The sequence below is a fragment of the Bombus impatiens genome, unplaced genomic scaffold, assembly GCF_000188095.3.
Source record: "Bombus impatiens unplaced genomic scaffold, BIMP_2.2 scf_0019, whole genome shotgun sequence".
Classification (NCBI taxonomy): Eukaryota; Metazoa; Arthropoda; class Insecta; order Hymenoptera; family Apidae; genus Bombus; species Bombus impatiens.
Genome location: NT_176438.1, coordinates 753,679 through 780,775, shown reverse-complemented (window position 1 = coordinate 780,775; position 27,097 = coordinate 753,679). Strand labels below are relative to the sequence as shown.

General features: G+C 33.2%; 3 protein-coding genes and 2 long non-coding RNA genes across 10 annotated transcripts in view; 2 read left to right on the top strand and 3 right to left on the bottom strand.

Moving 5' to 3' along the window:
• Positions 1-5,457, bottom strand: part of LOC100748072 (multiple C2 and transmembrane domain-containing protein) — a 36,166-nt gene extending 30,709 nt beyond the window's left edge. The window contains exon 1 of one of the 3 annotated variants that reach the window (XM_024365696.2): positions 5,163-5,457. The gene's annotated coding sequence lies outside the window, so the exon portion shown is untranslated. Of the gene's footprint in view, positions 1-4,219; positions 4,401-5,162 lie in introns of those variants that run through there. The other 2 variants (XM_012382014.3, XM_003484654.4) reach the window with 2 other exon arrangements.
• A 546-nt stretch (positions 5,458-6,003) lies between these two features.
• Positions 6,004-26,830, bottom strand: LOC112212436. Its single transcript, XR_002946266.2, has 4 exons — positions 26,819-26,830; positions 6,649-12,667; positions 6,314-6,469; positions 6,004-6,061 (listed from the first exon to the last, which is right to left on the bottom strand). It is a non-coding gene; the product is annotated as an uncharacterized LOC112212436 (long non-coding RNA).
• LOC112212427 lies at positions 11,037-13,248 on the top strand. Its single transcript, XR_004461328.1, has 2 exons — positions 11,037-11,150; positions 13,044-13,248. It is a non-coding gene; the product is annotated as an uncharacterized LOC112212427 (long non-coding RNA).
• Positions 13,457-19,736, bottom strand: LOC100748150. 2 transcript variants are annotated; one of them, XM_012381887.3, is made up of 8 exons: positions 19,054-19,736; positions 18,081-18,673; positions 17,669-17,998; positions 17,525-17,593; positions 16,897-17,452; positions 16,550-16,826; positions 16,267-16,452; positions 13,457-16,164 (listed from the first exon to the last, which is right to left on the bottom strand). In XM_012381887.3, exons 1-8 carry the CDS (start codon positions 19,208-19,210, stop codon positions 14,514-14,516), a joined length of 3,819 nt encoding a protein of 1,272 aa, XP_012237310.1. In that variant the 5' UTR covers positions 19,211-19,736; the 3' UTR covers positions 13,457-14,513. The 2 variants fall into 2 exon arrangements, with proteins under 2 accessions (XP_012237310.1, XP_003484622.1); XM_003484574.4 differs by having other exon boundaries at positions 16,550-16,808; positions 19,054-19,735.
• On the top strand, positions 23,299-26,288 carry LOC100748275 (non-specific lipid-transfer protein). 3 transcript variants are annotated; one of them, XM_033319488.1, is made up of 4 exons: positions 23,299-23,500; positions 23,616-24,077; positions 24,181-24,556; positions 24,637-26,288. In XM_033319488.1, the coding sequence occupies exons 2-4, from the start codon at positions 23,648-23,650 to the stop codon at positions 25,448-25,450; spliced, it is 1,620 nt and encodes a 539-aa protein (XP_033175379.1). In that variant the 5' UTR covers positions 23,299-23,500; positions 23,616-23,647; the 3' UTR covers positions 25,451-26,288. The 3 variants fall into 3 exon arrangements, with proteins under 3 accessions (XP_033175379.1, XP_033175376.1, XP_012237334.1); XM_033319485.1 differs by having other exon boundaries at positions 23,300-23,520; positions 23,618-24,077; XM_012381911.3 differs by having other exon boundaries at positions 23,301-23,496.
• Positions 26,831-27,097: the final 267 nt, after the last annotated feature.

Genomic DNA, 27,097 nt, shown 5'->3' with positions numbered 1-27,097 from the left:
CTTGCAACGTACAAAGATATTGCTCAGAGAGCAGAAAACAACGGTTTAATTAATTGCAACGTCTGATCGAGCTTGAGGAAGTAAAAGGGGCCACTTGAACGACCGTGATCCTGTGTTCTGTCGAGATGGAAGAGGGCGACGTTGCAGAATTTCACGAAACAGAGCAAAGAAATATGTAAGTACAAATACCACTTGGTAAATAACTGGCAGGCTCGGGTCAGACGCTTATAAAATGCTCGTCATCGACCATCTACTCGAATAACTCGGTTAATTTTTCTACGTTGCCAGCCTGAGAACGGCTAAAGGATTATGTACTTCAATTAATTCTGTTAACGATTGTTAAAGCCTTTACGGAAATCTTTTCTGCAGATAATCAACTAACCGATTCTTCCAGATTTTCTTCTTTATTTTCGTTGTCTTCCTTCTTCGTGATTTGTCCATTATTGCGACGAAATTTTATACTGATCTATGCAGTGAAAAGTGGCTTTTGATTTTTTGATTCTTCCATGGTTGATTTTTATTCTTAGAAGAAATAGTGACTAAGATTTATAATCTTTGCTTTTTAATTTTTATACTTTCCTCCTTTGTTGTGGATGCTGTTGTTGTTGTGTAAAGTGATTTTTAATTCCTAAAGGCGATGTTCTTTATAATATATGAATTTTTAACCTTTTCAATATTTTCTTTCGAACAGTTTTCCAAGAATTTTCCATTACTTTGTTAAACTATTCAAGGCTTTTTAATTCTCCTTCCTTTCAATTTATTGCAATTCTGTTACCTCTATGCAATTTAATTCTAATTGAACTAATTTCACAAAATACAATATCTAGCTTTTACGAATAAAACTATTTCATCGCATTATCTTAACAGAAATTATTAAATCCGCAATCTCGATATAAAGCTACAAGATAAAAAATCGACGTTCATCCAAAAATAATGTATCGTTTCTGTTTCTGTCATCAGTAAATGTACGGTTGACAAAAATATCATTCGACGCCGAGGCAACGCCACATGCAAGGATGATGGTGAAATTTAATCAACATATTCTGGAGAAAAATTTCCGCACTGACGCGATGCAAAGATAAGATGAATCGCGTGGTTATTGAATTACGAACTACTAAGTTTAACGGAAATTGATCGCTTTCAATTAAAATAACGCCAAAGAAACAAAACTTTTCAGACTGACTTAATTATTACCATTAACCTATTCGCTTTAACTTTAATATATGAGTTTACTTGCACAATTGATATATCTAACATAATTAGTGAAATTTTAAACTTGTCACTGTAAAATTGCAAGAAATCTATAATTTACAATTTGTAACTTGCAAAATTCTAAAATAGGAACTTACAATCTATAACCTATAATTTGCAAAACTGCAAAACTACAAGATTGTAACAATGTGAATTCATAAAACACAAGTCCATAAGCTACAATAACCTATAAATGACTTACCGATTCACCGATATTATTACTTGATAAATTATTGTGCGAAAGGACTCTGATACAGCTATGAAATGTTTCTAAATGAAATATTTATCTGTAGAAATATATTTAAGAACCCTATTTAAAAATTCCAATATATTAATTCATATAGAAACGATCAGATATGTGAAGTGAATACGGAGAAAGGATACTGAGAAAGAAGTACATTGTAGAACATTGTAGGTTATGAAGGGATATAAAATGTCCCCCTTATATTAGCGAGTATATTAAAACCTGCAGATCGATATATGGTCGTGCCGCTTAAAGAAATGCTGCATTGTTGCTTACGCTTATCTCGCGATTAGGCTACTCGCAGACAACACCTTATCCACTGCTTCTGTCAACCTAACCCCAATCAAGACAGCCATTAATGTGTGTAGTATGTAGAAAATGCGAAGAAAATGATCTTCATTCATTATAGCAGAATATACTTGTTTTATAAATAAGTATGTGACTTTGTATCGTTTAGAAGGGTTAAAATGGTTTTGAGTTAGGCTCACGTGGAGTAGGAAATATATGTTGAAACGTTGGGCTCCACGTGGATCATCTGTGACCCATAATATTTATCGGTAGCAAACTTATTATAGAGAATCCAGTGTATTTTTATTCGATGTAAACCGGAGGCCACCGCAAAGCCGAAAGGCAAGCGGAAATAAAGATATATAAGATACTATAATGAATCTAAAAAAATATATATGAATATGAATAAGAAAAAAAACTACTAATAATCTACTACTTTCGATGCTTGGTTTAGAATATCCCAATTTTATGACAACCTTTATTCAAATAAAAATTTGTTCGCCAATAATAATTCATTGTTAATGAATAAAAAATTATAGAAATAATAACAATAAAAGGATGATATTTTTTTGCTATGAATTTCATAAAATCGAAATTCGAAAATTTCAAAGTCATACAAGCAGAATATTAAAATTTTTGCAATAAATATATTATTTAGAAAAAAATTCATTTTTGAAGTATCTTGTCATGCAACATTGAATTCAAACATTTTTCTCCGCTTGTATCAGATCACATTTGTATCAAACAAGCGCACAACGTCCTTTCCAAACTTAAAATTCTATTTGTTGCTTCAAATAGATCAGACACGCGATAACATAGTTCGCATTCCTTTGCGCGACAGTGGTTTCTTTAGATTTAAAAAAGAAGACAAGATATTTGAAAGTTTCGTGCGGCAAACTTATCTCGCCATTTACCGTACTAAATTCCCTGTCCGACGCAATGTTTCGGAATCTTTCCAACGCTATGCCTTAATATTCTCGACAGACTGTTCAACTTGCTGGGCTTTGCAGAATCTATTAAGGAGAGCAAATTAAAATTTTAATCAAAGCGCTTCCCACCATCAGAAGACTGTGTGGTTAAAAAAGGAAAACGTTTCGTCGATTCGAAGAAACATTTCGATGCAGTTTCTCAACGTTTTCAATTGAACAAATTACGGTATCGTCTTTTATCGTATATTTATAACCAATTCATAAGGAACAAATTAGAAATTTATTTCAATTATAAATTACATAAATGATTCGAATTTTATTTTGAGGTTATATAGAACAAATTAGAAAAAGAGAAGTGAATTAAGAAAAACTGAAATCTTCGTTCATAACTCGATGATTTGTTAATAATGCGACAAAGAACGAATTAAATAATCACAGATTAAATAATCTTATGCTGCACCGATAAAATAATCTTATGCTGCATGGTTCTTAATACGCTACCTATCGCGTGGTTATACATATTCCGTAATGCATCGGGTTCCGCAATCTTTTTCCTTATTGACTTAGTTTCCGTAAAGATACATCCCGTTCTTCGTTTTGTCAAATAAACACAGCATTAATAAGATTCTCTGAACAATACTAGGTACCTTAAGTCTTAACCGAATTTCCCCTCGAGTTTCCCAATCGATCGTCAAACTTTTCTGCTAAAATTCACACGAAATCTCGTTACGTCCTCGTCCAATTTTCGATATCGCGATTCTACTACTTTTTTTCTTACTTAATACTTTGTGTAGCGTTATTACACTGCGGATGTTTATGCACCTATAGAAAACTTAAATATACAGTCATATACAAAATGTAGACAACATTTAAAAACGTACAAAATGTAATATTTGAAGAATGAAATTCTTACTTAGGTTCCTAAGTTCCTTTTTCTCCTAATTAACCTTTTCGAGGCTAATGGTACACTATGTGCCAAGATGGCTTTTAGAACAACTGCTGAAAATTTGAATTTTTTAGCATTCCATTATAGGTGGAATTTCATATCTTATTTAAAAGATTACATATTATTTATGTGTCTCGATTTAAGTGCATTATAGTTCGTACATTATCAGATTCATTGCTAAAAAAAATTCGTTTCAAAAGGGTGAAGTCCCATTTTGTCAGTCGTGTTCATAAAAACATAAATTTCCATAAACATCCGCAGTTATCATATCCATCAATCCGTTTTGATAACAATATTTTTCCTGTATCCATCTATATGCTCTTGCACTTTGTCTCTAATCTTACTTCGCATTTCTTAACCTCTTTCTCACCATTCACCTTTCTTTCATCAAACCTAACCAGCAGAGCATTCTTAAAAGTGAAAAATTATTTCGTTTCGCAGATGCAGGTGTGTCCTTACTGTCTATGTAGGCATGTGTATGTGTGTGTATTTCTGTCACAAGAACATCACCACCTATCGTTGCGTAGGCGTAGCATGCGATTTAAACGTTAAACACATTACCTTATGATCGCCTTGAGGGGCACCACAATGCGATGGATGTTGCACTTATCGAATGATACAACACGAAAAATGAACTATACGACCGCGTGAAATTTTGCTGAACCGACGAGAAGACGCAAGAAACATACCACCCTTCGTAAACCCGACGCTTTCGTGTCCGAGAGGCCACTGACAAAACTCGCGATTCCCCATTTTGCTCGAATACTCCTACCCCTACTCTTTGCAGTGTCATTGGAAGGGAGAACGGTGTAATAAGGATAGAAGATAAGGAGAAGTAGTAGGAGTAATAGAGAGGGAAAGAGGCTTTATCGACCCAACCGAACAACCACCACTGCAAAAGATGGAGATACACTGGTAGCGATGGGTCTAACGAAAATATTTATCGTCCTATAGCATGGTACAAGTAGTTATCTACTTAGTTTTCAAGTAGTTATTTACTTAGAGTAGGTATGATACAGATATCGGTTCTATCCTCACTTTGTTACGAGTTCAACTTTTATTTGTGTATTATTATTAAACATTATAAATGTTCTTTTTCAGGACTTACGGAAAATAAGTTTAAGTTACGCGAAAGTATGGAAATAATGAATGTTTTACTTTATTTTATCACGTATTAAAGCTATTATTATTAGAAAAAGTTATGTTATTTATATATAATATTGGAACAAATGTAACATTAAAGTCCTATCATTTCCCATTTTTAATTTCAAGACACAATATTTGATTCATTTTGTCATCCTATTAAACTTGAGAAATATTTCTCTAAACTTAAATTAAACAATTTATCATTCCACTTCATCCATTCGTCATTTACAATATAAAAAATATCTTTTCATGTTATAAATGTAATTTATAGCAAATAATCTCTATAATAGAGATTGATGGATATGACCAAACCGTTTAATAATACATATCATGTATCGGCAAGTAGTTAAATACTCACAAAGTGGCCACTTTTTTTTGTAGCCTGTTGACGCCGTACGGAGGTGAGGATCAATGCCATCACTATGCACATGCACGCTTCCGTGGACGAAGTTGACGTACGACAAAACGGCGCCAACGTGGTCTCTGCCAGGCCAATAACGTCTTTCGAAATTTTGACGCTTCCGAGTGTGGTCGCGTGGAATGAACAATTGAAGAACAGGCAGGGAAACGAACAATCGTAGATAAGCATTGTGTATGCAACGACTATTCGAATGTTGTCCACTTTATACGAATATTAGGTCAGTTTTTCACCAATCATTTAAATACCTGCAATTCATAGATACATAGAATTTTGTTCTTTATTGAATATTATATTATTTTATTTCATTTTGAATAAATGTAATTGATAGAAATTTTCAAAAATTGTTCATCAATAATTTCTGCCATATGTAATTTATAATATTTTTGTGCTATATAGTTTATTAACATATGGCAGGAACTGTAGACAATATTTTTATAAATATGCAATACCTCTTAATTCTAGTTTTGTATACTCTATAGTCTTCTGAATTTTGTATTGACTGAAAAAAGGATTAGGTTAATTAATGCATTGATCACGAAATGATTAAACTTAGAACGCTTTATCGACTTACCTCAATCCAACGTTCTTATGAAGTGCATATGATTCTTTGGTGAACTTGAAAGAGGTAGATTGTTGTAGAACTCTCGACTTCGCCGAAGAAAGCAGATTCTATTTCAGTAATGAAAGTCTTATAATGCGTGATGCGAAACTGAATTCCGCATCAAGCTTTTATTAATTAAGGAAGGTACATTAAGATGATTAGTAAAATGTACCACACCTGTTCAACGTTTGCACGCAACTCCTGTTCTTTTTTAATATTCCAATTTCTCTAATCTCTAAAAAAAAGCACATCAACAAAGAATGAGATTGAAAAAAGTTAACATTTTTTTCTGTATGAAATATAGAAAATTTATCATCATTTTTATAAATTTCTGTTTAGAATAAAATAAAAGTATCATGTTCGTTTACCTTTTATTTTTATATGTTCTTCCTTTTTACTTATACATTATTTAAGAAAATTATTTCAGAAAATTATTTTATTTCAAAATCAAATATTTATTAAAGAAATTCTGTTTGATTTTGCATACCATTACAGAGTAGCTCTCCCTTGATGTTTATTGTCCGTTCAAAACTGTCTTACTCTCCTTACTCTGCCATGATCATCATTTTCAAATATTTAGCCAGAAAGTACGCGGCAAATTGAAACAATATTTCAATTCTTAACATTTTACGTAACGTTTTATCTAAAACATTAATTTCAAAAAGAATTATTATTTATTATAAATTACCACAAATGCTATTTTAAATTGTTATTCTATTGGCCACTAGAAATGCTAATTCGAGAAGTTTCAGGTTAAAAATCACAAATTACAAGTTACTCTGTCTATCAACAGGATATAAATAATAAACACTATATATGTACGTGCGTGTGATTATCTCATTTGCTTCATTTGTCTTTTCTCTAAAAGGATATGAGTTATGTATTCACTGTGGCACACCTAGGTTAAAAGGCCATAATTCTGTAAATATATCATGCTGTGAATAAGATAGATATTTCCTTTATTTAAGCTTGATACTCATCGAAAGTAATATATCACAGTCATTTACGAAATTCAAATGTTATTCTTAATAATAAATCAGTTGGTCCTTCAAATATTCGAATCCTGCTTTTGACATTCAAAAAACATTTAAAAATCAGATCTAAAACTTTTAGTAATCAGTTGTAGTACTTTTTTCAAACAGAAGTCAATACATAACGTATAGACTGCGATTTGCAAATTTAAGATTCGAAAAATCTATAGAATATAATATGTAAAGATATATAAGATATTTAAAGCACTTATTATGATACTTAGTAGATGAAACAAATTTCTATTTAGATACGACTTCTTTAACCATGTTTATAAAAATATCAAATTGCATAAATATCCGCAGTCTAATGATATGAATCTGATTTACCGACAATGATAAAACCGTTGTAAGTCAGCGCACTCTGCGACATTCACGATGTAACGTTACATACTAGAAATCTATCTCTTTTATCCTAAGAAAATTTGATTGAATTTACCGTTAACTTGATCATAATTTTCCGTCATAAATGTTTTTCTATCCTTAAGTTTCAAAAATAAAATTGTTATTGAGCAGCAGGTGATATTCGCAACAACGTTTCGGACAACTGTGGTTGGCAACTATGTTTGGCAATCTGCCATATGAACAAGTAGTGTGAATGTAAGCCAATTATGACATAATATCGTCTGATTATCGCAACACACATTGCCAATATATCTTTATGCACTGTACAATGTTGTTATATAGCATAACTTCATTATGGTTCGCCACCATTATCGCTCAATACCATGAATAACCTATATTCCATGTGCCGAGATCCCTGAGAATTTGAATGGTTCGATTACGAAATTTTTCCTAAAGAGGGCGTGACAAAGAAGGGTGTAATATTTTTCACGCAATAATTGAACAAAAGAATACTTCTTTCTCTAATTTTACCATTATATGAACTAGTTATATAACTTTTCAGTGTGTCTATTAAAAAATTTCATAGAAACAACAGAATTACATTTGATACAAAAGTTTGATGACATTAAATGCAAAGGTGCAAGGAAGTATGAAACTTTGAAGAGAAGTTTGTTGCAAGTATACCATGAAGTATAGAATATATATATGTACATACAGTTGATCACAAAAGTAAATTCCTATATATTTTTATTAATATATTATGTAATCGTATATGTTATTGAAACACAACTACCATGATTATATGTATGTATAAAAATTGAAACAAACCTGAAAATGTGTATAAAAACTACGAGAGATTTAGTGCAAGTATATATTTCACATATATGTATAGATGAGAGAATTATTAGTCAATTGTCCATTATATTAAGCCTTAAATTCATTTAGTAAGATTGTTTTTTGCCAGTTATTATACTTAAGATGCCTGTTCATAATGTACATATATTTTTTATCAAATGTATATTTACAATAAATATCTCGTAATTTATATATACATTTTCAAATTGACTTCCAATTTGTCCAATGTAATCATAGCACTCGTGTCTCGTTATATCACTAATGAAATTTTAAAATGTCTCCTGTAACACATCTACGATACGTATAGCTAACATAGAAGTTATGTATAATGTATAGTAAGTGTTAAAATACTTTCGTGAGCCACTGTACGTTAGGTAACAGTAGAAAATTTCCAAAATGGAACGTATGCTTCTAGCTTTAGTCGTTTGAGCGCTGAACTGTTTGGTAAGGTATAACTTGCATTTCCTTTGCATTTAATCCCGTCAATTACATAACAGAGATGCGACGACCGGAAGCGCTGTTTAAGAAGCGTCAGCCAAAGAGTCAAAGGTATTTCTATGAAGCCCTTAGGATTGCAGGGTTTTACACATCACAATATTATGATATATCGTTTCCTAATAAAGAAACGTAACATGTATCGTATAACAATCGAACTCGTGCTGCAAAAGAACTTTCGTTTCTCCTTTTTTTTTTTTTCAGTTTCCTTCAATATATTGTACCTTAATATAAAGGCAACAACGATAAAATGATTGTGCAATACAAATATATATATATGTATATATCTCATCGAACTTCGATATTCTTTAAGTATCTATATACTTGTCTTAAATATAATACTGTATTATGTACATACATACAAATATAATATATAATACATACATTATATTTATATCGCTTTTACAGCTTTGCTTTTCTTGTTCGTCTCTTTTAAAGAATGCAACGAAGAAAATATTGCCGCTGGAGTTTGGAACTGAAAGTTCTTACGAGATCACAGGAAATCACGATTTTACAAACGGCGATCACGATAAACAATCGACCCCATTTTTATTTGGACAAGGTACAAAAAATATTGTCAGCATACACGGTATGCAGAATGCGGTTTTACGTTAGAATATAAAACTCATTCACGATCTATTATTAAATAATTAAACAATAGCCTACTTTGCGAGATTATCGTCCGGGATAATCGGTCTGATTTATTAATAGAACCTCAGATCGATTGCCACTACGCTTACCGTATCAGAAGTTTCGAAATACTATGTGGAAAAACTACAAAGAGCCGGTTTTTTTTGCTCGTTTCTTCGCGGTTTATCCGCCTGTCGGTGATTCTTTCATTTTCTTTTTTATATTTAAACAGTACGATGAACTTATATACAAATACTAAGAAGTAAACAGAATTATGTAATCAATATCGAGCATTTTCAGGTCAGAAGATAACATTCGATAAATAAGTTAATCATCAACAAAAAAGAAGATATATATATATCGACAGGCGAAAGAGCAATTTTAAAGAGAAAGTGAAACTGAATGATCGAGACACCAGTAATAAACTTCCGCTTAATGAAGCGAAATTCGTAGCGAAGGCACTTTTACCCACAGACTGATTTGCACTTTCCATCGCACGCACACGCAAGATCAATCTACGTTCTGCTCTATATACATATACATTGCTCAAACATCACTGTCACACGTTTATAACATTGCGTCTGTTCTTCGATATCGCGGTAAAATCGCTCAAATGAAACTTGACCGATACAGCAACTTGTCAGAACGTAATAACAAACGACTCGACTTCTAAACTACCATTACAGCGTTACAGCTTTCTAGCTTGTATCCACTTGTACGTCTCTAAAGTCTATCCAATTTCCTATTAACATGCAATTTATTCGGTTTAAGAAAATAAGAACAAAAGTTGTTAGAATTGCGAGGAATAAAATCAGGAGATAAAGGAATTATGTATGTTTAAATAAAGAATTATACTTTTATGTATATCGTTAGATGTAAAAAAGAAACGAAAGAGGAAGTCGAGGTGTATAAATCGTCTATTATCGTTCGAGTTTCATTCAAGGGTTGTTTTATCTAGAAACAAATTGCACTTTTTCGAAACGAGCGATCATCGGGGATATATTTGCACATTTGCTTCGCAAAAATATTCCCAACAGATCGTGTGTTACATCGCTACATAAATCACTTTCGCGCTTTTCTATTTACCAAAAACGCCATACATACACATATATACATGTACATTTGCGCGTATTAATCATTTGAAGTAAAACAACATGAAAGTTCACGCTAGGAATTGGTAGAATACTTAAATCACGCACACATGGTGTATCGCGTGCATCGCTAGCCAAAATCGATACCACAACATTGTAGCCTCGCGAACAAAGAATTCAGCTTAGGATATATCTTCAACTTTGTGAATTCCTTTGTAAGAAAATAACGTAGCAACGATGACACGCGAAACACGTTGCTCGAGCTGCCAAGATTACCTTTCAATCTTACTGTCTATATATATATACATTTATCTATACGCATTATTCTAATTTATAACAAGCCTATCCAGTGGACACATTCGTCGATACATAAGATTTCGAGTAAATCCTGTTTTATAAGATCCTTTGTAAAATTTCGAGTAGATTCCACTCTTTGCAATCCAATCCGTACAAACGATCGATATTTCGATTTTTTCTTTTCTTTTTTTTTTTTTTTTAAGACTTTACTGACGAAACGAATGATTATTTTAATTACTTTTAAAGGAGGAATATTTAAAAAATTATAGAAATGCTTTACAGAATTATATGTCAGTTTTAACGGTCAGATTTGATTGATTTTGGAATCGATTGTATAGATGGAGACCGCAAAGGGCGAGTTTCGTGGCGAAACGCAATTCACCAGGCTCAAAATTTCAAGCAGAGATACATTTGCACGCGATCTATATTTTTTTTTTTTTTATTAATTTTCACTCGGTAACTCGATTACAGACGTTGAAAAAAATTGAAAGAGAAAGCAAGCGGTGAGAGTGGTGAAATAGTAGAGGACCGTTAATGGGCATATCTCTTCCTCCTTGCCTTTGCTTCGTGCGCGGAGAAAAAGGTAATGATATAACGCTAAAAACTGTACAATATGTATTTTATACATTCTGTTCAGGCCATTGTACGTGCTCGTGTTACAAGTATTATGTATTCGTATCTATCACGCGCTGGTATATACAAATCGATACACATCCCGCCACATTCTTTGAAATTCACCGGCGTTCGCCCTTTAAAACACTTGTAAAAGGAGACAATAGAACCAGTAACGTAACGACCGAACTGAGATATTGGAGATTTTCCATGATGTGGGAAATTAAATCTATTCCTTATAATAAATTTATACATCTAGTCAATTTGTGTGTCTGTATCAATTTTGTAAGTAAATGTATTCGCAAACAATGGAATTTAAGTTTTTACTAATAGATCATAGTCATACACATGTATTATTTAAGGAAGGAATACATTTACCAAGAATAATGGACATTTTCATACTTAATTAATAATTTTGTTAAAACGTTAGATAAATCCACGCATTGACTAATAAGTGTATATATTTACCAAACAGGACATTTTTATCGTAACATATCAATGAACTTGCTTCTCATGTATCATTTACAACATCATAATCGACGAAATAGTTGTTGAAAGCGTTTCAAAGTATATTGGGGATTATTTAAAAGTTTAAAAATTTCGATATGTTAGAATAAGTAAAAATGTTCGAACAGAAAAAAGTGTAAGTTATGTCTTAGATCTTAGGCCATATGAATTATAAAACACAGATAACTTAAGGAGGAACCAAAAATCGATTTTCTGTGATAGTAGGCGAATCGAGGTAGATCCATAGAAATTTCAGATAGTCAAATAACGCGAGTCGTAATAAAAAAAGATACATTTTTGTAATCTATAAATAATAATTCATATACCTTCGTCCATGAGTTTTTAAAATAAAAAGTGAAAAATAGGAGGAAAAGAAAATTGCTTCTAAAGACATGAAATAAAATGATCTATAAGTCTGTAAGTACCTTGGATCTGTTAAAAGAAAAGGTTAAAACAAAAACGTTTGATATATGTGAATTGATTAAAATAAGGATAATAGAAAATAAAAGAAAAAAATTGATCAAACGGAGAAAAGAGTGAAAGAACTATGGATCTACATAAAATCACAATGTCGCGATCGAACTTACGAATCTTTAAAGGAAAGCAATGGAAAGTCGCGCTTTAGTTCCTCTACTATCTTCCATTATAAGTAGAGAAAATAAAACATTTCTCTTTCTTCTTTATCACGGAATGCTTTAAACAAATAGGTACGAAAAAAATACAATGTACGTTAAACAGGAGTACGGTTTTGTCGAGTGCTGGCAAGGTCCTCGGTAAATTGCAATGTTTTATTAAACAGTCAATTAGTTTTCCAAGGATTTATCTTGCTACACTTAATTCCTGCGCATTTCGCTATCGATATCTACATGTATTTTTCGTTTTTATTCAAGACAATGATTCGTTTGCTTGCTACCCGAGTTTCAAAATATCATTTTTTCACAAAAATTCTGTTCTGCGACGAGTAGCAAATTATTCAAAATTCTTTCATTCGTTAAACGTTGTAACTAAATTTGTTCCACTCGTTAAATATTGTAACAAATACCTTATTTTGGATACTTTATATATTTTTACACATTTCTTACACTTTTGCATCTATAAACATGTAAACACGTAAACATCCACGATCGAGCGATGAGATTCGTAAAACGAATAATCAAGATACATAAAAAGAAACTTTAAATTAGCTAATAAAGAAACTACTGATGTTTTTACAAAATCACAATATATGTATGTAAATACGTATATGTATGCACGTATATATATACATATCTATATATACACACACATGGTTCTACAATTCTTTATATAAAAAAAAAAAAAAACTCCATCGACATGTCTATCTTCTTTTTTGTCACAGATGAGAAACGCTCGAGAACATTGAACGCAGTGGATGAAAAAAGAAGAAACGGAATGAAAAGAAAACGGGTTGGTCAGGCAAACGAACCATCGTCAACGGAACTCGTTCGTCACATTTCTTTTTTCTTTTCTCTTTTTTTCGTGCAATGGTGTTTGTTCCTTCGCAATAGGAAAAACAAGAACAAAATAAAAATGATTGCAAGATATTGGATTGTAATATATTCAATAACGACCTGCTCTTATATCTATTTTGTATATCGCGCTTTCGTCTTGACAATACAACATTCGTTTCCGTTTTTTTCTTTCATTCAGATTCGAGCTCTCCTCGCAAAAAAAACGAAATGAACACATGTTATTATGTATTATGTATATTACTCGTGAAAAAAGTGGGGGAAATGTACGAAGTGGACCAGAACATAAACATTGCATTTTTATTAATACACTTTGAAGATTCATTTGACATGCCTGTTTATAAACGAGCCTCGATGAAACGATTAGAAATGTGGACAGGCGGAGAAAAACAGGCAATTAGCGTTTTATTTCTGGTTAATAGGCAAGTGAATAAAGAGAAGCGATCCGTGAAACGAATTCTAAAGGCCTAGAGCTGCTCTCCTTTTCTTCCTTTTTTGCTTTTCTCGTTTCGACACGTAACATTCACCTTTACAGGCTAAAAGGATCAACGCTAAAGCAAAATCATTTTCACAGGTCAACCCACTTGACATATAAATATTCTTTCTTTTTTCACCTTGCTTGTACTTGTAATAACACATATGTACGTAAAACAGAAGTTTCTTTTGTCTTACATGAAATCCTAAGAGGTAAAATATCGACCATTACCGAAGCGAGAACCGTCGACGATACGCAAGCACATTATTGTATAATGTCCCTTGTTCCATCAATATTTGTATCGGCACTGATTGGAAGTGCTAACGATAAGGTTGTATCAAAGTAACGTTGATGGTCCCGCTTCGATAATACATCTAGTACTTTGTAATAAACGCGTGTACAAGTATCTGAGAATCGAATCAAGTTTCTTCAATGAGCATGAAGAGACGGAGCAAGAAAAAGAGATAGAGAGAGAATGCGTTTATATGTACGTGTACATCCTTTATATCTATATTATCTATGTAGTTTTATTTATATATGTATATAGGCGAATCAATCGCACAGAGAAGTGTGAATCTCCGACAAGGAAAATCACCTCATCTAGGATCACACCAACTCTTAACCCCATTCCCCCGTCTATATGTCCAGAGATGCACACAACGGTCTCCCTATGTGACGATTCCACAGTGGGTTTCTTTTTTTCACGCAGTAATTAATACGTATGTACAGAATACAAAAAAACGATCGTTCTTTCTTATTTTTCAAAAACAATGTATGTTCCTCCCTTGGTAAAAACTGCAGCAAAAGTTTCTTTCCTTCTTGTTTTCCCTTTTATCCTTCTTAATAGAGAGAATTCATGCACTTTCTACCAATTGTTACCACGTCCCCGACCTCTGAAGCCGTTACCCCTAAATTGTCCACCGCGTTTCAGTCCCCTCGGCATGAAGTTACCGATCACAGGTCCACGAGGTCCCCTGTCCATCCAAGGAGCTCTTGGACCACCTCTGAAACCCCTACCACGAGGTGGACCACCCCTCCAAGGAGGAAATGGAACCGGACCACCGAGACGCGGTCGAAAGTTCGGCCCAACGGGACCGTCGAAGTCGTACATTCCTTGATGTGATTCCGCCGAGGCCTGTGGTATCGGCCCGTTCAAACCAGCGTCAGACTCTGTCGGTGTCTGCGGCCCGTTCGACACGATTCTCTTTTTACTACAGCTAACATCGTTCTCGTCAAAGCTACCATTCGTCGACGGTCTCTTCAATTCGTTGCTTGGCGTTGAATTTCCAAGATCGTCTACTTGATCTGGTATGTGTTGCTGTTGCGACTGCTCGGGCAGATTCATTTCTTGACCCGTATTTTCAATAGATTCGCTACTGTCACAGGTCTTCTCTGAGATTATAGCTTCTGGTTCAATGTGTTCTTCATATTCTGAGACAGGAACATATTGATTGTGCTGCGAGTCTTTAGGCTCCGTTATCACGGGTACAACAGTCACTTGGTTCATTGCTTGTTGTTCGTCCGTCTCCATAATTGGAGGTTCAGACTCGTGTTCGTGAAGATTCGAACCACTTGAGTATACAGATTGCTGGTCGAGGCTCCGTGAGTTTGGTGTGCCGTGTAGTAATCTACGATCTTGACAGTTTTCTTCTTGTTCGGTGTCTGGAAGATGCTCTTCATTCGTTGGCGCTTTGTTTTCGTTGGACAGTCCTATGGGCATACCATCTTCGTCGAGAATGACAACAGTGTCTGGTGCTGGTACCAGTAAAGGGCGACTGTTTGGTAGGATTTCTGGGGACGACCTCTGATGTTGCTCTTGCGATCGGGATTTGCGACTGTTTTGAAGGTTCCTTTGCTTGTGATCATCCGAGTATCTGTCTCGTCGGTTCCTTGGAAAACCACGACTACCTCGACCTCCTCGGTCGTTCCGATGAAAACCGATATCTCTATGCTGGTGCTCCGTTGATTGAGAGTACCTGCCACGCATTTGTGGCTCACCAAGGAACTCCTGATTAGGTCGTAATGCGTGATTTTCACGATACTCAAACTCTTGCTTTGAAAATTCTGACTGAGTTTGGTGCATTTGATGGAATTCTTGTGGAAAATCCTGCTGGTTTTGGATGAAATTTGGCGGTGGCCTGTTTTGATGAAAATTTGATTGAGCTGGATGAAATTCTGCGGGATTGTGTCGAAAGTCTGTTTGATCTTGATGAAATGATGGTTGGCCTGGATGAAACTGCGGTGGCGGAGGTGGGGGCGGAAGTGGCCCTGAATGCATCATGTGCACGTCTTGCATTATTTGTCCGTGAGATCCTGGCATTTGACCCGCGGGAAGCGGAATCATTCGCATGTCCATGTCCATGTGCTGTGAAGTCGCTGATTGATTACCGACTCTCATATCCCTGTCTTGTGATCGAACGTCAACTAAAACCCTTCCCTTTGGCTTACTGTCAGTCTCGTCGTCCGACATTTCCATGTCGACGCTTTCCACAATATCGCCTGGTTGCATGTGTTGCCTGATTCCGTATTACAAAGCATTAAAGTTGTTACGGTGAAAATTAAAACTGCTATGGCAATCCTACAAAATTCTAGTAATTGAGCGAGTTTCAGTATCTTACCGGTAATCTTGATCGCCTGTGGACCACAAGTTGTTACTGTTAGCTAACGCATTCATAGAATTGTCGTTGACATTATGATTCGCCGGACTTCCTGTTAAACTAATCAAGTTTCGATGATCAACATCCGCTGCTTTCATCAAACGATATGGTAATTGATTCTCTACCGTTATCGGGATAGGTATTACTCTGAAAAATAATAAATTAAATATGTTTTTGCTCAAAATTCCCTGATGAGTACACATATATGAAATGATTCTTTTTGAATTGTTATTAAATTCTTCACCTATGATCTACATCTCCAGCAGTACTTAAAAGAGATTCTTGTGGTTGAGAGTCATCGTATTCAACTGGATCTGTAAATCCAGCTTTCTCATACATGGGTGGTGACTCTGGTGTTTCAGATAAGATTTCATTTTTCCCTCTAACAGCGTTAGTCCACGTAGTTTCGTTACTAGGATCCCATCTATCCATATCACCATCTATCCAAGTTTTTGCTTTTTCATCGCATTCACCAGGCCAAGTTGGATTCATACTATTTTTTCCTGGAAATATTACGGAACCTGCTATGTTATAAACTTATAGAGCTGATATCAAAATTTTTATATGTTATATTGCAAAATAAATTCATACCCTTTTCCTCCCATTTGGCTGGTTCCTTCATTGTTTCACTCGTAGGTGTCCATGTTGGAAACTTAGGTGGTAACTTATTATAACAGTTTTCATCGTCGAGAAAAATTGGTGGAGGTAATGGTGGAGGTGGTAAAGGATTAACAGTATTATTATTAGTTGGGCCATCAAAAGGTACAGTAATATTACTCTGGCTGTTTTGACTGGAATACGGTGAAGGAGTATGCGACTCGCCGGATAAGTTTCGAACAGGTAATGGAGTACTGTGGGTTATAGGACAATTATTCACACCAATAGGTGTGTTTTGATTTCCCATAATTCTTGAGATCACAGGGGTTACTGAATGCTGCCCTAGTATAGGTGAGTGTCTATAATTTGAACGCTGTGGAGATTCTACTCGCGATTCTGGAATATCTAAACCAAGACCAGGAATACCACCAGGATCTTGAGATCCATCAGAGGAAGGAAGAACAGTCTTTAAAAAACTAGAGATATTAAAATCTGCACTATTACTTTCATTTTTGGAGGGCCTCATGTTGATTACTTCTATTGGTTTAGCCTAGTAAAATATGCATAATATCTTTATTATGTTTTATCAAATAATAAATGTTTATTTTGATTAAATATATACCTCCAATGATTCGTTATATTGCTGTGACATTCCAGTAGGAGTTAACGATCTTTCATTAAATATGTTTCGCTTTAATGTAAAAAACGAATGATTTACAATAATATTCGTTGGAATTAATATGGTCTTCTAACTTTAGTGTCTTACCATATTACCAAAATCCACATTTCCTCCCATAAAAGATGAAAAATTATTAGTAAAATCACCGGAATCATTGCCTTGGCCCATTTCTGGAGCTGGTACAGGTACTGGATCATATTCATGAGAATATGAACCATACATAGATGGTGGTGCTACATCTATAACTCCTAACTGATTTTGAGATTGATTTTCTTCTCCTGGAAGTTCTATATCACTATCAGGACTTGGAGATGGAGCATTTATGTCTGGTGATGGAATTGGTGAAACTAATGTTGGTAAAAGCTCATCCAATTTTTTCTTCAAATTTTTTACACGACTACCAAAATTTCTGTATGCCTATTGATAAAGAATTTTAAGAATGTTAAGAAACATTAATAAGTATTATGGATAGTACACTGATTTTTTTTAATGTACTTACATTAGTAACTATTTTCACTTCACCTCTTTGAGTTTCATAAAATTGATCAGCCTGTTCTAACAGCTCAAGTACTTGAGTTCTTTCTCTAATTTCTGCCTCCAATGCACGTACATAATTTTCAACATTTCTAACTGCCAAATCCACTTCCTTTTCTGCATCTTCAACCCTTCTCCTATCTTTCAAAGAAGCACATAATTCTTCTGCATTCTCTATATCTATATTGCTGTCACGTAAATCTCTTAATCGAGCATCAGTTGCTTGCTCCAGTGTAGCACATGATCTCATAGTAGAAATGAGTAAAGCAGCTTGAAATTCTTCTGGAGGTACTGTTGGCTGGGGTTCTAATTTCTTTTTTGGAGCTGCTGAAATTAATCCGGATAGGTCTGCCAGGAATTCTTCATCATACACTTGTCTCTGATCCCAAATTTTAAAAATCCTTAATATACGATGTTTCACTTTCTCATCTCTAACCATGGTCGTTGCTCGTTGCAGAGTTGTGCCCCAGGATTCCACAAATTCAAAATTTTTTCTCTTGGAGTATTGTATAACATCATTTGCCAGATAAAAAAGTGTAAGACGGTGTTCAACTTTTACTGTCATTTAAGAAAATGTCACTGTTATCTTACAAGTTACAAATCAATAAAAAAAATTGATATAACTCAAGAACTACCTCAAAATGTATTAAACTAAATAATTACAAATAAAAATTTATATAACAGCATGTATATTTCTAATGACAATAATGGAATCAAATATTAGAATAACATAATACATAAATTTTTAATATTTTACTATAAAAAATTAAATATCTCATCAATTACAGTTTACATTCTTAATAAAACCCTTTAAGATCACTCTATTTCCCAATACCAACAACACAAATAATCTAAATCTTAAAACATAAACAAAGAAAAATAAAACTTAGAACTAAATACAGCAATGATTTCATATTGAACAAAAAATATAAACTTACCCTTCTTAAGAACTTGCAACCAGGTAGCAACAATCTTCTTATGGTGCTGTCTCCTCTCCAAACACCAAGCAGAAAGACCTTGTATTGACTCCTGCGAATCTTTCAATGTGTGAAGCCTTCGTTCGAAGAGCTCCACATCAAAATCACTTGACGCCATTATAGATTGGAATAACACATTTAACGTGATGTTTACAAGGTTAATTCAACGTCACGTTTTAACGTGAACCACCGAGAGGAACACGTGGAACTTTGTTCTGCTATCATAGGTATGTCTATATACCTAGACAATCAACCTAACCAAGTAAGTATCGCTACTATGTCGATCGTCGGGTTATTAAACCTCGTGAACGTTCATTCGGATCAAACCATCTTATCCTTTTTATCCCGATAACGTTTTCCAATTCGTCGAACTCTGTTTCGCACAGAAAACAACCGAAATTTCTGAAAATCACTTCGCTTCGGAGTTCGTCTAATATGCACGCTAAAGACACCGCTTTCACGTCGCTTACGAACCTCAATGAAACTTCTTCGATCCCACCAGTAAATCCGTAGCAACGATAATTTCATCCACTCGGTATTATTGTACACGTAATATGTCAACTTTCGCTGGGTATCTGAAAACTATCGTATTTCTATGTGACCGATCTTGAAAACAAGAGTCCGCCATCTTTTTAGAACCAAAACACGAGCGCGCAATGGCCGGCGCGATTTTCCAGTATACAGGGTAACACTGAAATAAGTAAGCTTTAGTAACATCGTTTATCCTTCCTGAGAATGAAAAAAAGTCATGTAAACATAGATCCAAGGACTGTCTTTTCTGAGATATAAACATGTTTTGATTATATCTAATGTTTCTTGAATAGTTTTCACGTGTAGAATTATGAATCAATTGTGGATTTTTATTCTTCATATTGTTATTTTTTATTCTATATTTTTATCAATACAATTAATGTAGAACTTATAAATCGCAGTGACTCGTTTTACCTATTAACAAAATATAGAAAATTATTATAGATCCACTCTACTTTAGACATTTCATATATTTTTGCATATTATGTGTATACATATTTGAAATTTTGTACAAATGCATAAAAATCCATAGTCTAATTATGAGCAATGTCAACATTTTCTTTCTGTCATATAAGAGCTAAATATTAGTAAATATTATAACATATACAAAAATCGTATTGCATTACAGTATTTGACAAAATCCGGAATATACCGGGAATTTTTTAATGTCTTTGATAATCAAATAATGATATGAATACGCATATTGATAATACAGAAGAAAATCATGTTTAATAATTTAATTTTGTAATCGATACACAGTCAGAAAGAAGCTGATTCCAGTATAAAAATAAATTAAAAATGCAGGATGTTTTAGATAAATTTGTTTTCGAGAATATTAGTTTTGAATAATTAGTTAATAATGCATTTATAAGTAACTTGGCTAGTTTGCTCAATTTATACATATAGTCATCACTGTGTACTTCTATGTTTATAAACAATCTAAATTAGGATTTGTATAACTTAATTTGTAAGTATAATTTAAAATAATGCATTAAGGTCTTAATATTGACATTAATAATTTATAAAATGTTAAAAATGTTGTCCTCGATGTCCATGACAATTGTTTTATTTATTATTCTTAAATCGTGAAAACAATTAAATTCTTGATATCGTAAATACGGTTTTAGATTTTCGTTAACTAAAATAATACATTAATTATTGAAACTCTTACAATTATTTATAATTATATCAAATCATAATTGACATTTATAAACACAAATTAGTTAGCTGGAGACAAAATTCAGAAACAGCATTTTTTCACAGGATACACTACATTTCGCCTTCAAACTTCTTAATTGATCTCTATATTAAATAATACCACAAAAGAAATCTATGATAACGTTTTCCAGGTAACAGTTCGGACTTTGGTTCTCTCAGGGCTAATAATAGAGAGGAAATTTCCTCTTTGCTAGTAACAGATCAATCATAAATAATCTCTTTTCATATCGTATTTTTATGATTGATTACCTCTAATTTAAGAATAATAACAATTAATTGAGAATAATTTTATTACTAATTAAACAAAACGTAAACTATAGATATTACAAGTCGTATAAGGATTAATGCTTAATTCATTTAACAATAACGTCTAAAAATGTAAATTATGTTATGTAAATTAAACATGTTATGTAAATAAAACAAATTTACGTAACATCTTTCTTAAACCTGAATCGATTAAACACTAACTGCCGTAGTATTTCTTTTACTGCAAATTTACCATTAGTTAGGTTAATAATTTATATCCCAGTTTAATTACAAACTTTATTTAGAAAATTAATTATTGTATCTATAGAAAACCAAATTTAATGATACTTAGGAAGCGACATCTCGAGTAGAAAGATTGTAACTTAAGTTAGTATTAAGTAAATGTAGAGATGGAGAGAAGTTTCCTGAAACGAACGCAAATTTGATTGGTTATTTCTGATGAACCCAATACAATCATAATAACAAGCACGTCTATCGGTCAGAATTTTCGCATTAGAATCGCAATAGAATTCTATCTATTTCGCAATAGAAGGTCAGAAGTACGGCAAATAGAGATGAATAGAGAGATCTCGAGAACAATGTTAGAAAAATCTGTCAAAAAATTGACATTAGGAATAAGGGCCTCTCGTGGTCAACGGTTGCACTGTTCGCCGATTTCGTATTCGGGAATCGGGAGAAACGAACGAATGCTCGGCGAGAGGAGAAATGTATGATCGTGACTCTAGCTTGTATCGGTGAGTACTGGAGGAGGAATGTGCACACGGCACATAGCACTGCCAAAGCAAACATATATATATGTACAGATATACTGCCAGCAATGAGTACTAGGATACTGACTGTTGTTGTAATATAAATCACATGTCTTTCATTGTTTTTATTTCCTAGTTATTTTATTATAAATTTATTATTCCATTTGCATTATACATGGCTTGTAATGAAGACTAAATAAAGTAAAATTTGTTAGAATTATCTAATAAATATGACAAGTAGATATACTAATACTTATGTCTAACAGTGTAGATAGATTTGTTGTCAACTATCTATTTTAAAGATGGTCCTCAACCAATTTCGATAATTTCTGAATATAATGAAGCAATTTATAGCAAAAAGCGCAATTTAAAAAGAGGAACACGGTTTCGTTTTGTCGAACCAAAGGAGGTTAATTAAATGATATAAACAATGTCCAATTTGCAAATTTAGAACAAACATATTTAAAAATTAAAAAATACGTTAAAACGTACTTTCTGTTCCTAATTAAAGTGTAAATAATTAAGCGTCGAAAACTTTACGACGTAAAGATAGAAAGCGTAAATGTAAAGTTAAAGTGGAAAGTATCGAACATTCCGAGCATCTGTATGTCGCATGTAAGTGTCTATCCGACTTTTTCCAAGGCCGCCCGAAGCCGTAATCTCGCGTATCCACACATCCTTAGTAAGCACGAATTTGCCTCTTTAAACGAATTTGTCTCTTTAAAAGGATACCAACTATTCCCGCTACTTTATGAAACTCATCACTCGAAACAGTTCCCGTTGTTATCTATAATCTAAATAGATATTTCTTACAGCATCGCATATGTGTTGTGCATAGAGGCTTTAAACTCGTCTGACCCTCTTTTATAAACAAAAGATAAGCGGCCAGCGGCCGGCAACCAACTGATGCATATGCTGCCACAAACGCACAATCATATGCAGAAATACGTTATAGCGATATCAATGGTTTTTTACAAATATCTTGAAAACTAAGACCGACCACCGGTTATATGTACAAACAGAAGTTTTTTAAAATATTGAGCTTTACAATATAGTCAAGAATCATCGAAATCCCAAAGGAAGCAACGTTTCTTTAAGTTTACTAAATAACTAGAAAATAAAATTATATAAAAAGCTAATTATATAAAAAGCTATAATTATATAAAAAGCTGTAATTGATACTAAATATCAATCAACGTCCTAGTAACATGTCATAGCTAACAATATGTATGTACATATATATTTGTTCCGCCACTGTCCTATGTCGTGCGCATATTTCCTCTTCACTGCTCAACGATACGAGTCAGGGTCGCTGGTCACACATTTCTACTTTCTCTCGCTGTTAGCATTAGCATGTTTCTCCCACCAAGAGCACCAAAGACGAGACGTAATGATAGTACAGCTGTTGACCACGAGAGGCCCTTATCCTTAGTGTCCATTTTTCACCCGTAAACATTGACGATTTCCCTACTCCATACTCCCTACTTCTTAGTCATGTCTGGCGACGGTGATTACTAAAGTGGCAACTGGCGACGAACACTGTGTTAACGAATCTATGGTCATTTAACATTTAGCAACTGAGTGCAATTGACCTACTCACAAAATAGTTTTGTCAATTTTCATTTTTGTATTATTAGATAGCTATAAGTAAGAATAAAGTTCAGTACGTAGTATTTATTAATAAGTAATTACGTTTTAAACAGCTGTGTCCAAGGAAAAGAACATCTAAGTATACTTATTATTTTTTCTTGAAATTCCAGAGTCCACTCTACTTCTAAGAAAACTTCAAAATGTCACAGAGGACAAAGGTTTATATTATTGGTGTCGGTATGACAAAATTCGAGAAACCGGGTAAACGGACAGATTTCGATTATCCGGTCATGGTGAAGGAAGCAGTTACAAAAGCTTTGCAAGATGCAAAAGTTTCTTATGATAATGTGAAAGCAGCATGTGTTGGATATGTATATGGTGATTCTGCTTGTGGTCAACGAGCGTTGTATCAAATGGGTTTTACCGGTTGTCCTATATATAATGTAAATAATAATTGCGCCACTGGCTCAACCGCTTTAATGATGGCTAAACAGTTTATTGAAAGTGGCTCTAGTGATTGTGTGTTGGCTCTTGGTTTTGAAAAAATGGAAACAGGTTCTGTAATGCCTAAATATATGGATCGTACCAATCCGTTGGACAAACATGTGGAACTCATGGTTCATATTGCTGGTGAATCGTCACAAATTATTTTTGAGCTACTTTTTGTAAAGAATTTGTGTTCCATTATTAGTTTTTTTTCTCTTTCATTACTTATTTGTATTTTTATTCCCAGGTATAAACGAAAGCCCAGTCACTGCCCAATTGTTTGGAAATGCTGGACTTGAACATATGAAGAAATATGGTACCAAACTTGAGCACTTTGCGAAAATTGCGTGTAAAAATCATTTACATTCTACAAACAATCCATACTCACAGTTCCAAGAAAGATACACATTGGACGAGGTAATGAAATCTCCACAAGTATTTGGACCTCTTACCAAGCTTCAGTGTTGTCCAACATCCGATGGTGCAGCAGCTGTAGTTGTGGCTAATGAAGACTTTGTTCGTAAACGTGGACTTGAGTCTCAGGCAGTAGAAATTGTAGCAATGGAAATGGTCTCAGATCTAGCTTCGACATTCACAGAGAAGAGTTCTATTAAACTTGTTGGGTAAAAAACATCAATGTATATCATGTATTTGGCAATTTGTCAACATTAAGAGAGGTAAGTAATATTTGTTTACTTTACAGCTATGATATGACAAAACGTGCTGCTGAAAAGGTGTTCACTCAATCTTCTTACAAGCCATCAGATGTGGATGTTATAGAATTACATGATTGCTTTTCTACTAATGAACTTATTACATATGAAGCATTGGGTCTTTGTCCTCCAGGTGATGGTGGAAAGTTAGTTGATACTGGAGATAATACATACAGAGGGAAATATGTAATAAATCCTAGTGGTGGTTTGATCTCAAAGGGACATCCTTTGGGAGCAACAGGATTGGCACAATGCGCTGAACTTTGTTGGCAACTTCGAGGAGAAGCTGGCAAACGACAAGTGCCAAATGCAAAACTTGCTCTTCAACATAACATAGGTTTAGGTGGAGTAGTTGTGGTTGCTCTGTATCGTATGGGCTTCAATCAACCTGATATAACTAAGAGTAACTTAAGTGCATCTGATCCGGACCAGTTCAAGGCAAGTGCGTTGTTTAAATTATTAGACATCGCAATGCAAGAGGATGAAGAAAATCTGGTCGAAAAAGTTCGCGGAGTATTCGGATTTAAAGTAATCGACGGACCAGGAGGCGCGGAAGGCTTTTGGGTTGTGGATAGTAAAGTAGGAAAAGGAAAAGTAGAATATAATGGAAAAACCAAACCCGATGTTATAATTACGATTAGCGATATGGACATTGTCGATTTTATTTCCGGAAAATTGAATCCGCAAAAAGCATTTTTCCAAGGAAAAATTAAGATCCAAGGTAACATGGGAATGGCAATGAAACTAATCGAGTTACAAAAGCGTGCAGGCAAAAAGATTGAACTTCTTCGATCTAAACTATAAAGGGCATTAAGTCAATGAAAACAATCTTTCAATATCGAAGACGACGTAAATCTAATTCCAGAAATCAGAGCATTGCGTATGCTATTTTACTATTCTTTTTTTATTTTATTTATAATCTGAATACTTAATCAAAGTATACACACTCTCATTCCACTATCTAAAGTTATATAATTTAATATACACTGTTCTCAATTGTTATTGTGTACGCGTACACGAAATTGAATTATTTAAAATATGATATCGTTATTATATAATTAAAAAGAAGAAAGCTTTTTAGAAAGTTTTTATATGAGATATACTGATAGTTACTATTTATCTTAAAATTCTATTTTTATAAATGTTATTCCACTTTGAGAGAATTATATTTGATAAGAAAAAAAGTGAATAAACAAAAAAATAACAATAATTTTCTTGTTTCACATTAAATATAAAGTATTTTTATCTGTCAGTCTTATCTAATTCTTAAATGAACTGTAACTCAACCCAATTTGTAGTCAAGAACAAATCTTAATTATTTCTTAGAAATAATTGTGTTCAGTTTCTAAGTCAAATTAGCAATTTTATTCTGAGTTTATTGAATTGGTTGTAATATGTCATCAAGTTATGTTCTTTAAAAAAAAATATCTGTTCAAAGGTAATAGATATGTATATAAGAAAAGATGTAAAAAAAAAGAAAAGTTTTTATAGAATTTTAAAAATGATGAAAAACATAGATGATATAAATTCAGAAGCAAGATATAATAAAAAATAAATAAAAAAATTACGTGATGAAGGTGTAGGGTATTGAATTTATTAACGATATTTGTTTTTTACTATAAAATAAATGAAACGAACAAATTATAGTGCTTTTTTTTTTAATGAATCTTGTTCCTTGCCTCCATGAAGATATTCCTTGCGTATTCATAAGCATTACGTGCTTGATGAATAGCGGTATTTCACAATTTATCACAACTTGTTAAGGTTTCACTGAAACTGGTTTTCTATCAGTGAAAGGAATTCTTCAATACATATTACACGTGAGATTTTAATTGATTACATGTAACATGTTCGTAAACTAAGAATTTTATACAATTGTAAGCAATATAAATTCATAATTACAAATAATATAACAAATAGAAAATTGTAATGTACTACATTACAATATAATTTAAGATAATAAATATAGAAAATTAAAATTTCAATTAAAATTTAAATTTCTGAAAGAAAATAGTTACTTTTCATTAACAAATCTTCTTTTACAATAGTATAATAGAATACAATTTCCATTTTCGAGATTGCTTGACACTAACCTTACCAGATCCGGTCAAATGATCGGTTCCAAAATTTAGTTAAAAATTGTACATTCGTTATTTCTTTTGCTCATCTGACTTTATGTAAATTCTTATATTAACAGAAATTGAGAAATTGATTAATCAGATAATATAAGAATTATATAAAGTTAAGTGAATAAAAGAAATAACGATGAATGTACAATTTTAAATTAAATTTGGAAACCGATTATTAGGACGGGCCTGGTAAAGTTAGTGTTAATAACTGGTAGCAAAAGATGTACGTAAACCGGGAATATATTATGGGCAATATGCCATTGGATATATAGTTAATAATGACGACTGTCATCTACCAAATTATCACCTATAAAATTGTAAT